This window comes from Medicago sativa, chromosome 4 (genome assembly GCF_051527215.1).
Source record: "Medicago sativa cultivar Bolivia chromosome 4, Bolivia_mono, whole genome shotgun sequence".
NCBI lineage: Eukaryota > Viridiplantae > Streptophyta > Magnoliopsida > Fabales > Fabaceae > Medicago > Medicago sativa.
In genome coordinates this window covers 35685992-35701178 of record NC_140752.1, presented here as the reverse complement: position 1 = coordinate 35701178, position 15187 = coordinate 35685992, and the positions used below count along the sequence as shown (strand labels likewise).

At 37.7% G+C, this 15187-nt stretch overlaps 2 protein-coding genes and 1 long non-coding RNA gene across 3 annotated transcripts; 1 reads left to right on the top strand and 2 right to left on the bottom strand.

Annotated features, from left to right (window-relative positions):
* Positions 1-2424: 2424 nt before the first annotated feature.
* LOC146929041 (uncharacterized) lies at positions 2425-4262 on the bottom strand. Its single transcript, XR_015005941.1, has 2 exons — positions 4020-4262; positions 2425-2676 (listed from the first exon to the last, which is right to left on the bottom strand). It is a non-coding gene; the product is annotated as an uncharacterized LOC146929041 (long non-coding RNA).
* A 3404-nt stretch (positions 4263-7666) lies between these two features.
* LOC146929040 (uncharacterized) lies at positions 7667-8647 on the bottom strand. Its single transcript, XM_085707197.1, has 2 exons — positions 8553-8647; positions 7667-8300 (listed from the first exon to the last, which is right to left on the bottom strand). The coding sequence occupies exons 1-2, from the start codon at positions 8645-8647 to the stop codon at positions 7667-7669; spliced, it is 729 nt and encodes a 242-aa protein (XP_085563323.1).
* A 2745-nt stretch (positions 8648-11392) lies between these two features.
* Positions 11393-15187, top strand: LOC146929039 (uncharacterized). Its single transcript, XM_085707196.1, has 5 exons — positions 11393-11606; positions 11702-12423; positions 12540-12686; positions 12773-13112; positions 13158-15187. The coding sequence occupies exons 1-5, from the start codon at positions 11393-11395 to the stop codon at positions 15185-15187; spliced, it is 3453 nt and encodes a 1150-aa protein (XP_085563322.1).

Sequence of the window (15187 nt, the reverse complement as noted above, 5' to 3'; positions counted from 1 at the left end):
TGTCATTTTTTCATTGAATTACATACAAATGAAAAACGCATAGGAAGGTATACTTCTATTGCATCCTAAAAAAGAAAAAAATTCATATGAAGATAGTTATATTGTATCAAATAGACTCAGTGCGAGATGAAATGTCACATGACATCATAAAACTTTTTGGCTTAATTGCACTTTTGCCCCCTATATTTTGTCAATTGTGCGATTTTGCACCCCATTTTTTCAAACGAGCGATTTTGCACCCTATATTTTGCCAATTGTGCGATTTTGCACCCCATTGTTTCAAACGAGCGATTTTGCACCCCAAAAAATCATAAAAATATTCAGTTTTTTTTCCAAAAAATTTAAAAAATTAGAAAAAAAAATCAGAAAATATAGTAATTGTTTTTAAAATCAGAAAAAAAATCTTATATCCAGATTTCAAAAAAAAAGGTCAGATTTTTTAAAAAAAAATCTGGAAAAAAATTTAATCTTTAAAAATCTGGATACAAATTTTAAAAAAAGGACAGATTTTTTTAAAAAAATTCTGAAAAAAAAATTAATTTTTAAAAATCTGGATACAAATTTTAAAAAAAAGGTCAGATTTTTTTAAAATTTAATTTTCAAAAAAAAAAAAATCTGGATTTTTAAAAAGTAAATTTTGTATATTTGTAAATTTGGAAAAAAATTTGACCTTTTAAAAATCTGGATACAAAAAAGTAAATTTTAAAAAAATAAAAAAATCTGACCTTGTAAATTTGTATCCAGATTTTTAAAAATTAAAATTTTTTCCAGAATTTTTTTAAAAAAATCTGACCTTTTTTTAAAATTTTGAAAATTTACTTTTTTTGTATTTTGAAAATTAAATTCTAGAATTTTAAAAAAAAATCTGATTATATTTTATGATTTTTTAAATTTTTTTTCGATTTTTTAAATTTTTTGGAAAAAAACTGAATATTTTTATGATTTTTTTGGGTGCAAAATCAGAAAGGGGGAAAACTATGGGGTGCAAAATCGCTCGTTTGAAACAATGGGGTGCAAAATCGCACAATTGGCAAAATATAGGGTGTAAAATCACTCATTTGAAACAATGGGGTGCAAAATCGCACAATTGGCAAAATATAGGGGGCAAAAGTGCAATTAAGCCAAACTTTTTTTATAAGTACAATCATAAAACTTATTTTTAATAGATGGAAATTGAATACATGGTTTGCTTTTAATAGAATAAAAATATATTTTGATAATCAATTGAGATTATTTTTTTTTAGAAATTTTTTGAAAAAGTATTATCAATTTTGTGTTTGTTTATTGTAATAAGAATCACTTCGTTGAAAAAATATTTGTTTGAATACAACTATATAAAATGGATTTTTTGTTAAAAAATTATCTTCATTTTCTTTATACGTATTCTCTCCCTCTCATATATTTTTTCAAAATTACTATAATCTCTTTTCAATTAATGACACTTTTGGATTTTTTTGTTGAACCTTGTTTTTTTAAAAATTATAACAAACAAGTACAATATTCTTTAAAAAATTTTTTTGAAAGTTATAGCAAACCCCGTAAGGCTTGTTTGTTACAAATTAAAATACAAATAATATTGAAATTCAATAATTTAGTGATTTTTTAAAATTTTAAAAAATCATAATCAATTTTGAGTTTGTATATCGTAATAAAATCATTTTTTAAAATAATTTAGTTTGTTTAGATACATCAATATAAAAGGAATTTTTTGTTAAAAAATCACATCAATTTTTTAAAGTTATTTTCTTTGTCAGTTAAATTGGATCTTTTGTGGGTTCTGCTAGGGTTTCTGTTCGATCTCCACCATTGTTGCCCTTCCTAATTCCTTCTACGAGTTGTCTATAGGGTTCAACAGAATTGGGGAAACGCAGTCGCGCTAATGCCCTAGGGTATTACAAAGATTGATTCACGTTTATCTCTAAATAGTTGAAACCTACTGATAGTTCTTCTCTGGACTCAGTCGTTGCCATGCCTTTTGACCGGCAGGCTGAGTTTCCCCCGTTGGCCACTCCTGCTGCTGCGACGGTGCGCTCCACTCCACATGTTGCAGCTTCTTTTGCTCAGATTGTGTCAGCATCGACACCAACGTCATCTAATGATGATCTACCTCAGCCATCCATTCGAGGGGAGTCCCTTGGTATCAAAATTTTGCAGGGAATGTATGAGAAAGGCATGGCTTTTTGTAAGCGAAACTTGCGAGGTCGGCTGGTTCTCAACAAGGGCGACAAACCGTACGCAAAAAGGGATATTGAGCTGAAACTTCAGAAGCTTTGGAAGACTTCAGGCGCGTTGTAACACCCCTTTCTCCCAACAACGTAATATTAGTTAATTTAATCAGAGTAACCACACAACGGAGTGTCACACTGCTAATCAAAATTTCATAAACAGGAAATATCTATTTATTTAAAATCAACGTTTAGAATATCTTAATAAACTGCAGCGGAATAATTCTTTAAAAATATAGTTTCAACCAAATTCAACATCAATGAAAATCTTGGCACAAAGGCCTTAACATAATTCAACTTTATTTTCAACAACGATAAACTCCAATAACAAGTCTTTTCCAAAATATGTGATACATAAAAGAAATGAGAAGACATTCGCGACGATTCCCCATCCTACTATGTATCAGAGCCCTAGACACTTGAGCCGACCAAACCTACACGCCATCATTACCTGCAAGTTACCCATACGAAGGGCAACATTTTCAATCAGAAGGGGTGAGAAACTTATCCAATAATAATAATATATAATTCATCGAATTAATGAAAACAACAACATATCACAACATGCATCATTAATAAAGTATATAAATAAATACATAAGCAACAACATAATTATTTTCAGCAACAAAAGTACAGCAGCAACAACAACAACAACGTTATCCACAACGACACTGACAACTCGAAAATGCGGCAACGACAACAACTCGACAATGCCACAACGACAACAACTCAACAATGCTACGACAACAACAACTAATGCATCATGCAGGTGGTACCAATCTACGCGCGTTGAATGCTAAGCATTCCAGGGCATAAGCCCCCAACAAATTGGATGGTTAAAGCATCCCAGGGCATAAGCCCCCAACAAGTGAATGATAAACATTCCAGGGCATGAGCCCCCAACGGGTGAATGATGAACATTCCAGGGCATAAGCCCCCAACAGATGTGAGTATGCAAATGGACTCAACTTGTGTATATCAACATACAACTTCAACAACGACAACAACAACGACGACAACAACGTATGTGCCTAAAACAATTATGACACACTCCCCAACTTCGACATTAGACGATACAACAACTTCGACAATGGAACAACAACTTTTATTATACAAAAATGCTTACACATACATTTCATATAGTACAACCTTCGATAATAATATATTCACTTCATAAACATGTAAATCAAGGGAACCTATTAAAATAATTAGAATAGACCCCTAGCGCTCTAAACAAAATTCAGAAAATGGCCGTACAGGACCAGGGACGCTTTCGCGACAGGAGGACACTTTCGCGTCCTCTACAAAAAGGGGTAGGACGCTTTCGCGAGCGAAGCACGCTTTCGCGTCCAAAATGTCGTAACTCAGGATGAGGACGCTTTCTGCACGCTAATGGGACGCTTTCGCGTCCTCAACAATTTGGTAGGACGCTTTCGCGTCAAAAGGACGCTTTCGTGTCCTCCACAAAAATTTCTGAACAGCTACAAGGTGTGGACGCTTTCTGGACGCTAATGCGACGCTTTCGCGTCCTGCTTCAGGTTTCAGAAAAATTGCGATTTCAACATAGTTTCACCCCAAAAATCCTAGCTTTGATCCCTTAACCACCCAAATTGGTTTACAAACATGTTTACAGGTTTAGTATACAACATAGGGAGCAAAACAACATACAATTATGCAATTCAACAACATAATTCATCATCTAACATAACTTCTCAAACCCTAAAAACCAAGAACAACAAATTCATCAATTTTCAAATTATATATCAAGATTATTGAAAGGAATCCCACCCTTACCTTATCTCAACAAATTCTACAGCAAAAACGGTTGGATTCTCTCTTCCTAGCTCTTCTCCTAGCTTTTTCTTGGTTCTTCTCCTCTTTCTCTCCAAAACCAGTTTTTCCCAATTGTACGTGAAAATGTTTCTGTTCTCACGTTTCTTTCTTTTACTCCCAAAAATATAACTCTTTTCTTTTCTCACCCAACTCCCTTAATTTCACATAATTACTAATTAACTCCCATTAACCAAAATATTAATATTTTACTCCTATTTTTATTTCTCCTAATATTTCCACAAATAATAAAGCCATATTCATTTAAATAATATACAATTCCCTAAATCATATAATAAAATAGCATCACATCATATATCACATAAAATCACACAAAACACATATTTCACATAAAATCATATATTTAACAATTAAAGTCATATAAAAATATTCACACATCTATTAAAAATAATAGAATAAAAATGGGGCGTTACAACTCTCCCCAACTTAGAGAATTTCGTCCTCGAAATATTACCTCAAGAAAATAACTCAGGATATGACTCCTGCATCTTACTCTCCAACTCCCAAGTAAGACTTTCACCAGTTGCTCCTCCCCAAACAACCCTCACTAGAGGTATTTCCTTGCCTCTCAACGTCTTCACCTTGCGATCATCAATCCTCATAGGTAAAGTCTCCATCGTAAGGTTGTCTCTAACTTGCACATCATCTCTAGGAATAACATGTGAAGGATCTGCTACATACTTCCGAAGTTGCGACACATGAAACACATCATGCAAGTTCGAAAGATGTGGTGGCAAACCAACTCTATAAGCCACCGTGCCAATTCTTTCAGATATTTGATAAGGACCAATAAACTTCGGATTCAACTTCTTGAACTTCAATGCACGACCCACACCGGTCATAGGAGTGACTCGCAAGAACACATGATCGCCCTCTTGAAACTCAAGGTCCTTCCTACGCTTGTCATGGTAACTCTTCTGTCGACTCTGCGACGCTTTCATATGCTCTCTTATCATCTTGACCTTCTCCGTAGTCTGCTGAACTATTTCAGGTCCCAACACAACACTTTCACCCGACTCAAACCAACATAGAGGAGTTCTACACTTTCGACCATATAAAGCTTCGAAAGGTGCCATACCAATACTCGAATGGTAACTATTGTTGTACGTGAACTCTATCAATGGTAGGTGACTGTCCCAAGCTCCACCTTGCTCAAGTACACACACCGTCAACAAATCTTCTAATGATTGAATCGTTCTTTCTGACTGACCATCTGTTTGCGGATGATACGCTGAACTCAACTTCAACTGAGAGCCCAAAGCTTCTTGCAAGCTTTTCCAAAATCTCGAAGTGAACCTCGGATCTCTATCCGACACAATACTCGACGGGACACCATGCAACTTCACAATATTATGAATATAAATCTCCGCCAACTGAGCTACTGAATAGGTGATGTTAATAGGAATAAAATGTGTTGACTTCGTCAATCTATCGATAACAACCCAAATGGCATCATGCCCTCTTTGAGTGTTTGGTAAACTCGTCACAAAGTCCATGGAGATGCTATCCCATTTCCATTCCGGCACATCTAAAGGCGTCAACAAACCAGCAGGCTTCTGATGTTCAACTTTCGATTTCTGACAAGTCAAACACGCATAAACAAATTGTGCGACATCACGCTTCAACCCAGACCACCAAAACAGTTTCTTCAAGTCATGGTACATCTTTGTAGCTCCCGGATGGATACTCAAGCTACTTCTGTGACTTTCTTCTAAAATCAACTTTTTCAATTCATTATTATCAGGGATACAAATCCTGCCTCGGAATCTCAACACTCCTTGATCATCAACCTGAAAATCACCATCTGCATTCTGATTACTAGCAGCCATCAAGTCTACAAATTTCATATCAGCTTCCTGGGCCTCTTTGATACTCTTCAAGAAATCATTATTAATTTTCAACATACCCAACTGGACACTCTGAGGTGCCAATTCACAACAAGACTTAAGTCTCTAAACTGTTCCAACAATTCAAATTCTTTCACCATCATAGCCGACATGTGCAACGTTTTCCTACTCAAGGCATCTGCAACCACATTAGCTTTACCCGGATGGTAATTCAAGCCAAAATCATAATCTTTCAACAACTCCAGCCACCTTCTCTGTCTCATATTCAACTCCTTTTGATCAAATAAATATTTCAGACTTTTATGATCACTAAACACTTCAAATCTGGAACCGTACAAATAGTGTCTCCAAATTTTCAACACAAAAACCACAGCAGCCAACTCTAAATCATGTGTAGGATAGTTCTTCTCATGTATTCTTAACTGTCTCGAAGCATAAGCTACTACCTTGCCATCTTGCATAAGCACACCACCTAAGCCCAACTTAGACGCATCACAATATACCACAAAAGGTTTATCTGGCTCTGGCAAAATCAAAATTGGAGCCGTCGTCAATCTTCGCTTCAACTCATTGAAGTTATTCTCACACTGAGCATCCCACACAAAAGCTTTACCTTTACAGGTCAACTGAGTCAATGGAAGTGCCAACTTCGAAAATCCTTCGATAAATCTTCTGTAATAACCAGCCAAACCAAGAAAACTTCTAATCTCCGTAACTGACTGAGGAGTCTCCCACTGTGATACCGCTTCAACCTTCGACGGGTCTACAGCAATACCACTACCAGAAATAATATGGCCAAGGAAACTTACTTCACTTAACCAGAACTCGCACTTTGACAGTTTTGCATACAACTTCTTTTCTTTCAGCACCTGTAAGACAATCTTCAAATGTTCTGCATGCTCTTCTTCAGTCTTAGAATAAATCAAGATATCATCAATAAATACAACAACAAACTTATCCAGAAAAGCATGAAAAATTCTGTTCATATACTCCATGAACACACCCGGCGCATTAGTAACACCGAAAGGCATCACTTTATATTCATAGTGTCCATACCGTGTCCTAAAGGCCGTCTTCTGCATATCTTCATCCTTCACCTTAATCTGATGGTAACCTGACCTCAAATCAATTTTACTAAACATGCGAGCACCCACTAATTGATCCATCAAGTCGTCAATTCTCGGAAGTGGATACCTATTCTTTATCGTCACTTTATTCAGCTGACGGTAATCTATGCACAATCTCATGCTACCATCCTTCTTCTTAACTAGCAACACAGGTGCTCCCCAAGGTGACACACTTGGTCTTATAAACTTCTTATCAAGCAAGTCTTCTAACTGTTTCTTCAACTCTGCTAACTCAACTGCTGACATACGGTAATGAGCCATCGACACAGGCTTCGTACCCGGCATAAGATCGATCGAAAATTCAACCTCCCTCTCTGGTGGTACATCTGGAATCTCATCAGGAAACACTTCAGGAAATTCATTCACAACGGGCAATCTATCAATTATCGACTGACTCTATACAGACAAATACGCCATCAAGGAAAACATTAAGTTTCCATCATGCTCTAATCGCTTCAGCTGCTTGGTAGATAAAAATTCTGCTCCACTCTCTTCTTCAGTAGAAGAAAAGTACACCGTCTTTCTAAAACAATTAATATGCACGTGGTTGTATTCTAACCAGTTCATACCAAGAATCACATCCATACCCGTCAACGGCAAACATACAAGATCAACTTCAAAAATCCCTATCATACATGGATATAGGACAACTCTGACAAACAAAAGAAGTGGTTACTGAACCCTTAGCTGGAGTTTCAACAATCATTTCCACATGCATACTTGACATAACTAAAACCAACTTATTTGCACAATCAACAGCAATGAAACAATGTGTAGCACCAGTATCAATAATAGCAATTAAAGGAGTACCATTAAAGAAACAAGTACCTGTGATAAGTCGATCTTCATTAGCCGTTTGTGTACCGGCCAATGCAAACACTTTTCCACTAGTCTGAGTCTTCTTAGGATTCTTACACTGAGAACTAAGATGACCCTCTTCATCACAATTGAAGCAAACCATGTCACCACGCTTGCACTCAGCCATCGTATGCCCTTTCTTGCCACAACGGTAACACTTCTTCTCATCCTGTTGAGTACATGCATTACTCTTGTGGCCTTTCTCACCACACTTGTAACAAACTATCTCAGCCTGAACATTTCTTCCTTTGGGTCTCCTTTCCTCAGGCATCCTCTGTTTGCCCTTGTCAGCAGGGGCACTGTAAGGCTTCGGACGACTCCGTTGTCCTTTACCCCTACGGTCACTCATCACCTTGTAGTGAGCTTTCGTATCATCTTCATAGATTCTGCATCTGCTCACCAAAGCAGAAAAGTCACGGATCTGTTGGTAACCAATGGCCCGGTTAATATCAGCACGCAGACCATTCTCAAACTTTATGCACTTAGAAAATTCAACATTGTCTCCAGTATAGTGTGGATAGAACTGAGCCAGCTCCACAAACTTGGCTGCATACTCTGTCACCGACATGTTTCCTTGCTTCAGCTCAAGGAACTCAATCTCTTTTCTTCCGCGAACATCCTCAGGGAAATATCTGTTTAGGAACTCTCTCCTAAACACAGCCCAAGTCACAACTGCATCACCTTGCTCTAATTCAGGTAAGAGACTCACCCACCAGTCATCAACTTCCTCAGCTAGCATGTGCGTACCAAAACGCACCTTCTGGTCGTCAGTGCATTGCATAACCCTGAAAACTCTTTCAACCTCTTTGAGCCATGTCTGTGCTCCATCAGGGTCGTACCTTCCTTTGAAAGTAGGAGGATGATTCCTCAGAAAGGCCTCCAACATTCTTACATCAGCATTAACACCAGCACCAACATTCTGTTGTTGTCATATAGCTTGGGCCACAGCTTCCAATGCATCAGCCACCGCAGCATCATTTCTTCCAGCCATTCTATTTCTCTTGTAACAGATAATATTCACAGCCTCCAGGTCTCTACTCTACATAACAACAAAAATCAGCACAACTAAGACAATATAAATTGTCAAACAACTCTACATGGCTCGACACGACTCTACTAATTGGCCGGACGGACCGACCTGCTCTGATACCAATTGTAACACCCCATTCTGCCAACAACGTAATATTAGTTAATTTAATCAGAGTAACCACACAACGGAGTGTCACACTGCTAATCAAAATTTCATAAATAGGAAATATCTATTTATTTAAAATCAACGTTTAGAATATCTTAATAAACTGCAGCGGAATAATTCTTTAAAAATATAGTTTCAACCAAATTCAACATCAATGAAAATCTTGGCACAAAGGCCTCAACATAATTCAACTTTATTTTCAACAACGATAAACTCCAATAACAAGTCTTTTCCAAAATTTGTGATACATAAACGAAATGAGAAGACATTCGCGACGATTCCCCATCCTACTATGTATCAGAGCCCTAGACACTTGAGCCGACCAAACCTACACGCCATCTTTACCTGCAAGTTACCCATACGAAGGGCAACATTTTCAAGCAGAAGGGGTGAGAAACTTATCCCATAATAATAATATATAATTCATCGAATTAATGAAAACAACAACATATCACAACATGCATCATTAATAAAGTATATAAATAAATACATAAGCAACAACATAATTATTTTCAGCAACAAAAGTACAGCAACAACAACAACAACAACGTTATCCACAACGACACCGACAACTCGAAAATGCGGCAACGACAACAACTCGACAATGCCACAACGACAACAACAACTCAACAATGCTACGACAACAACAACTAATGCATCATGCAGGTGGTACCAATCTACGCGCGTTGAATGCTAAGCATTCCAGGGCATAAGCCCCCAACAAGTGAATGATAAACATTCCAGGGCATGAGCCCCCAACGGGTGAATGATGAACATTCCAGGGCATAAGCCCTCAACAGATGTGAGTATGCAAATGGACTCAACTTGTGTATATCAACATACAACTTCAACAACGACAACAACAACGACAACAACGTATGTGCCTAAAACAATTATGACACACTCCCCAACTTCGACATTAGACGATACAACAACTTCGACAATGGAACAACAACTTTTATTATACAAAAGTGCTTACACATACATTTCATATAGTACAACCTTCGATAATAATATATTCACTTCATAAACATGTAAATCAAGGGAACCTATTAAAATAATTAGAATAGACCCCTAGCGCTCTAAACAAAATTCAGAAAATGGTCGTACAAGACCAGGGACGCTTTCGCGACAGGAGGACGCTTTCGCGTCCTCTACAAAAAGGGGTAGGACGCTTTCGCGAGCGAAGCACGCTTTCGCGTCCAAAATGTCGTAACTCAGGATGAGGACGCTTTCTGCACGCTAATGGGACGCTTTCACGTCCTCAACAATTTGGTAGGACGCTTTCGCGTCCTCCACAAAAATTTCTGGGCAGCTACAAGGTGTGGACGCTTTCTGGACGCTAATGCGACGCTTTCGCGTCCTGCTTCAGGTTTCAGAAAAATTGCGATTTCAACATAGTTTCACCCCAAAAATCCTAGCTTTGATCCCTTAACCACCCAAATTGGTTTACAAACATGTTTACAGGTTTAGTATACAACATAGGGAGCAAAACAACATACAATTATGCAATTCAACAACATAATTCATCATCTAACATAACTTCTCAAACCCTAAAAACCAAGAACAACAAATTCATCAATTTTCAAATTATATATCAAGATTATTGAAAGGAATCCCACCCTTACCTTATCTCAACAAATTCTACAGCAAAAACGGTTGGATTCTCTCTTCCTAGTTCTTCTCCTAGCTTTTTCTTGGTTCTTCTCCTCTTTCTCTCCAAAACCAGTTTTTCCCAATTGTACGTGAAAATGTTTCTGTTCTCACGTTTCTTTCTTTTACTCCCAAAAATATAACTCTTTTCTTTTCTCACCCAACTCCCTTAATTTCACATAATTACTAATTAACTCCCATTAACCAAAATATTAATATTTTATTCCTATTTTTATTTCTCCTAATATTTCCACAAATAATAAAGCCATATTCATTTAAATAATATACAATTCCCTAAATCATATAATAAAATAACATCACATCATATATCACATAAAATCACACAAAACACATATTTCACATAAAATCATATATTTAACAATTAAAGTCATATAAAAATATTCACACATCTATTAAAAATAATAGAATAAAAATGGGGCGTTACATGCGTGGTCCCAGCTCTCTCTAGGTTGGGGTTATTATGAATTTTATTTTGCCTCCGAGGATGATTTACGATCAGTTTGGGCGATGGGAACGGTAAATTTGAAACCTGGTTTGTTACGGTTATTTGAATGGTCCAAAGATTTTAATTTGCACACACAACGTAACACACATGCCCAAGTTTGGATCCGTTTGATGGCTTTACCTCAAGAGTATTGGATGGATAGGACTCTTCGTGAGATTGCTAGTGCGATTGGTACTCCGCTCCTTATTGATAATGCGATGTCCAAGCGTCTTTTTGGCCATTATGCACGCATACTTGTCGACATGGATTTTACTCGCAAGATTTTCTATGAAATTGTTGTCGAAAGAGAGGGATTTGCTTTTCCTGTTGAGGTGGTTTATGAGCGTATGCCGGATTTTTGTACCCATTGCCAAAACATAGGGCATCATGTTTCAGTTTGTCGGTGGATTCACCCCCGGAAAGAAAAAAAAATAATACAGAGAAGGAAAAAGTTGCTCAGGGAACGAAGCAAATGCCAACTCAGAGGATTGAATGGGTTCCTCTTAAGGACAACCCTTCAGGTATAGGCTCATCTGCAGCCTTCCAACAACCTGTCTCTCGGCCAGCTGCTACAGAGGAAGCTTTACCGATTCAGCATTCAAGTCCGCCACCTGTCTCTAAGAAGCTAGATAATTTGGAGACACAACGACAGCCCACTTCAAATCCTGCAGCGGAAACTCTTCCTATTCAGCATTCTAGTCCGCAACATGTCCCTTCAGAGGAGGAAAATTTGCAAACTTTCGATACTTCTCAACAACAGCCCACTAGTGATCAGGCAGGGACTCATCAGGATATCCATTCCACTGAGGAATTTGTAGCTTTGGAGGCCACCTTACAACACAATGAGGCTGAAGATCACAGTAATAATGAGGATAATATTAGTTTGATGCAAGCAGCACCTCTTCCGCAAAAAGAAATTACGGTACAGGTTCCACACAACTCTTTTACCTTGAATTATATGCATATGCCAGAAGAGGTAGGAAGAATAGAGCTTGGGGCTGATCATGACACAGTTTTGTCCCCGGTAACAGAAAAATCTTTAGATGTCAGTAGTATAGTGGCGGCATCTAACGCGCCTGTTAATACAAAGTTACAGAAAGAAGTCGACTTTATGAATAACTGGTTGGCTAAGGCTGTGGAGACTGAAACACCTTATATACCGGTTATTTCAAAAGCACAGAAAAAGAAAGGGGCCAAGAATTCTAAAGCGTCCTATCAAACCCGTTCATTGGGTTCCCTTCCGCCTTTTAAATGAATATTATTTTTTGGAACATTCAGGGAATTGGCAATAATGATTCCCGAATCGCTTTGTCTGACATGTGCCGCCTGAATAGACCTTCCTTGATTTTTATTGCTGAACCTATGGTGACTTATAATTCTATTCCTAATTGGTATTGGAGAAGTATTAATGTTACTCAGTATTGTGTAAATATAAGAGACCCTTTGATTCCTAATCTTTGGGCAGTTTGGGGGTTGATTGTATTTTTTAAGTTATTTTTGCATCATCTCAGTGTCTGGTGTTGGAGCATATTTGTAACGGGACTAAAGTCTATATTGCCGGTGTCTATGCTAGTACATCTTATTTATTACGAAGACAATTATGGGCAGACTTGACTACTCTTCAGAATATTTATACCGCTCCGTGGATTTTTTTGGGGGATTTTAATGCGGTGTTAGGTGCTCATGAAAAAAGAGGTCGTCTTCTTCCTCCTTCTATTTCTTGCACTGATTTTCTTACTTGGTCTAATGCTAATCTCTTGCTGCATTTGAATACAAATGGTGTGCAATTTACTTGGAATAATGGAAGGTTAGACTCGGATTCTGTTTTTCTTCATATTGACCGTGCTATATGTAATGAAGCTTAGACAGATTTTTGGAGAGTTACTTCTTGTACAGCTTTGGTGAGAACTCAGTCAGATCATCATCCTCTGTTGGTGCATTCTGATATTGCTTTTATTCGTAAGACTGCTTCCTTTAAATTCTTTAAAACTTGGACCACTCATGCTGAATGTCGACCTCTATTACTGAATATTTGGAAAAAAGAGGTGGTTGGTTCAGGTATGCATCGTTTACAGAAAAAATTGTTGAGAGTAAAGGATGCATTCCGGGTTTGGAATAAGTCTGTTTTTGGAGATGTTCAAAGGCAAGTAAAGCTAGCGGCTGATGAGGTTGATCGTATTCAGACTTTGATTGATGAAGAGGGGCTGAATACGGAGTTGCATGGTCAAGAGTTGCAAGCTCAACTAACCTTGACCAAAGCTATGAACTGTCAAGACCAGTTTTGGCGTGAGAAGGCTAGGAATCAGAATTTTATCTTTGGGGACAGGAACACAACTTATTTCTATAGAATGGCTCGCATTAAATCATCTGCTAAACCTATCACTTTGCTTATGAATGGAAACGATCGCATTACTGATCCTACCGCGATGGAAGCACACGTGGTGGGTTATTTTCAAAACATTTTTGGTAGTACCAATAATTGTATTACTAATGATTTGGCTGCGAAGGTTGTTCCGGTTTTAGTCTCAGATGAGGAAAACGCTAACTTAATTGCTATGCCGTTGATTGATGAGATTAAAAAGGCGGTGTTTGATTTGAATGCTGACAGCGCCCCTGGTCTTGATGGATTTAGGGCTCATTTTTATCAATTTTTTTGGGATATTGTGGCGGAGGATGTGGTGCGCTCGGTCCAAGAATTTTTCTATACAGGGGTTCTTATTCCAAATTTGAATGCTAATATCTTAGTTCTGATTCCTAAAATTCCAGGGGCATCTTCCATGGGGGATTTCCGTCCTATAGCGTTGGCGAATTTTCAGTTTAAAATTGTAACAAAAATTTTAACTGAGAGGGTGGCTGCTATTTATATGAAAATTATTTCCCCTCATCAACGAGGTTTTGTTAGAGACCGTAATATTTCTGATTGTGTCCTTTTGGCATCTGAGGCAATTAATTTATTATCCAGGAAGCAATATGGTGGTAACATTGCTATTAAGGTGGATATTCGAAAGGCCTTTGATACGCTTGATTGGAATATTTTATTGGAGGTCCTGAAGTTGTTTGGTTTTTCCCAACTATTTTGTAGATGGATTAAGGAAATTCTTCGATCAGCTCATTTATCTGTGTTGTTTAATGGTAATGCGGTGGGTTACTTTCCATGTCAGCGGGGAGTGAGACAGGGGGATCCTCTTTCCCCTCTTCTTTTTTGTCTTGCGGAGGAGGTGCTCAATAAGGCTCTTGAGTTGGAAAGAATATCTAATTGCTTGCAGCCTATGTCGTATTGTAGGGGTATGTCACTGCCAACTCATATTCTATATGCGGATGATGTCTTTATTTGTTGTGTGGTTTCAAAAAAGAATATTCGTTGTCTTTTACGAGTTTTTCAAGCCTATTCTGAAGCTTCAGGTCAATTTGTTAATTTCGAAAAAAGTAAATTATATACTGGTGCTATGTCTATTACACGGAGAAATATGTTGGCTCAGTTATCGGGTTTCTCGGTTGGTACCTTGCCATTCCAATACTTAGGCTGCCCCATCTTTCAAGGTAAGCCTATGTGCATTTATTTCCAACCAATTGTTGACCGCATTAAGGTGAAGCTTGCTACTTGGAAAGGTGTTCTTTTGTCTATTATGGGTCGTGTCCAACTTGTGAAGTCAATTGTGCACGGTATGTTGGTTTACTCTTTTCATATTTACCGTTGGCCAGCTCGTTTGTTGCATATGCTTGATAGATGGATAAAAAAATTTGTTTGGAGTGGTGACATTTACACTCCTAAAATTTGTACGGTTTCTTGGAAGAACGGTTGTCGTCCGTTTGAAGCAGGTGGTCTTGATCTCAAATCAACTCGAGATATTAATGCTTCTCTGCTTTTGCATTTGAGTTGGAAACTGTTTACTCAAGATTCTCAGTGTTCTCTCCTCTTCCAGTAG

Coding starts and splice junctions, on each gene's coding strand:
- LOC146929040 (XM_085707197.1), bottom strand. CDS start 8,647: ATGCTAGCTGAGGAAGTTGATGACTGGTGGGTGAGTCTCTTACCTGAA. Junction 8,301..8,552: donor TGGGCTGTGTTTAGGAGAGA/GTTCCTAAACAG, acceptor TTTGGTGAGCAG/ATGCAGAATCTATGAAGATG.
- LOC146929039 (XM_085707196.1), top strand. CDS start 11,393: ATGGCTTTACCTCAAGAGTATTGGATGGATAGGACTCTTCGTGAGATT. Junction 11,607..11,701: donor TGTTGAGGTGGTTTATGAGC/GTATGCCGGATT, acceptor AAAATAATACAG/AGAAGGAAAAAGTTGCTCAG. Junction 13,113..13,157: donor TCATATTGACCGTGCTATAT/GTAATGAAGCTT, acceptor CTTCTTGTACAG/CTTTGGTGAGAACTCAGTCA.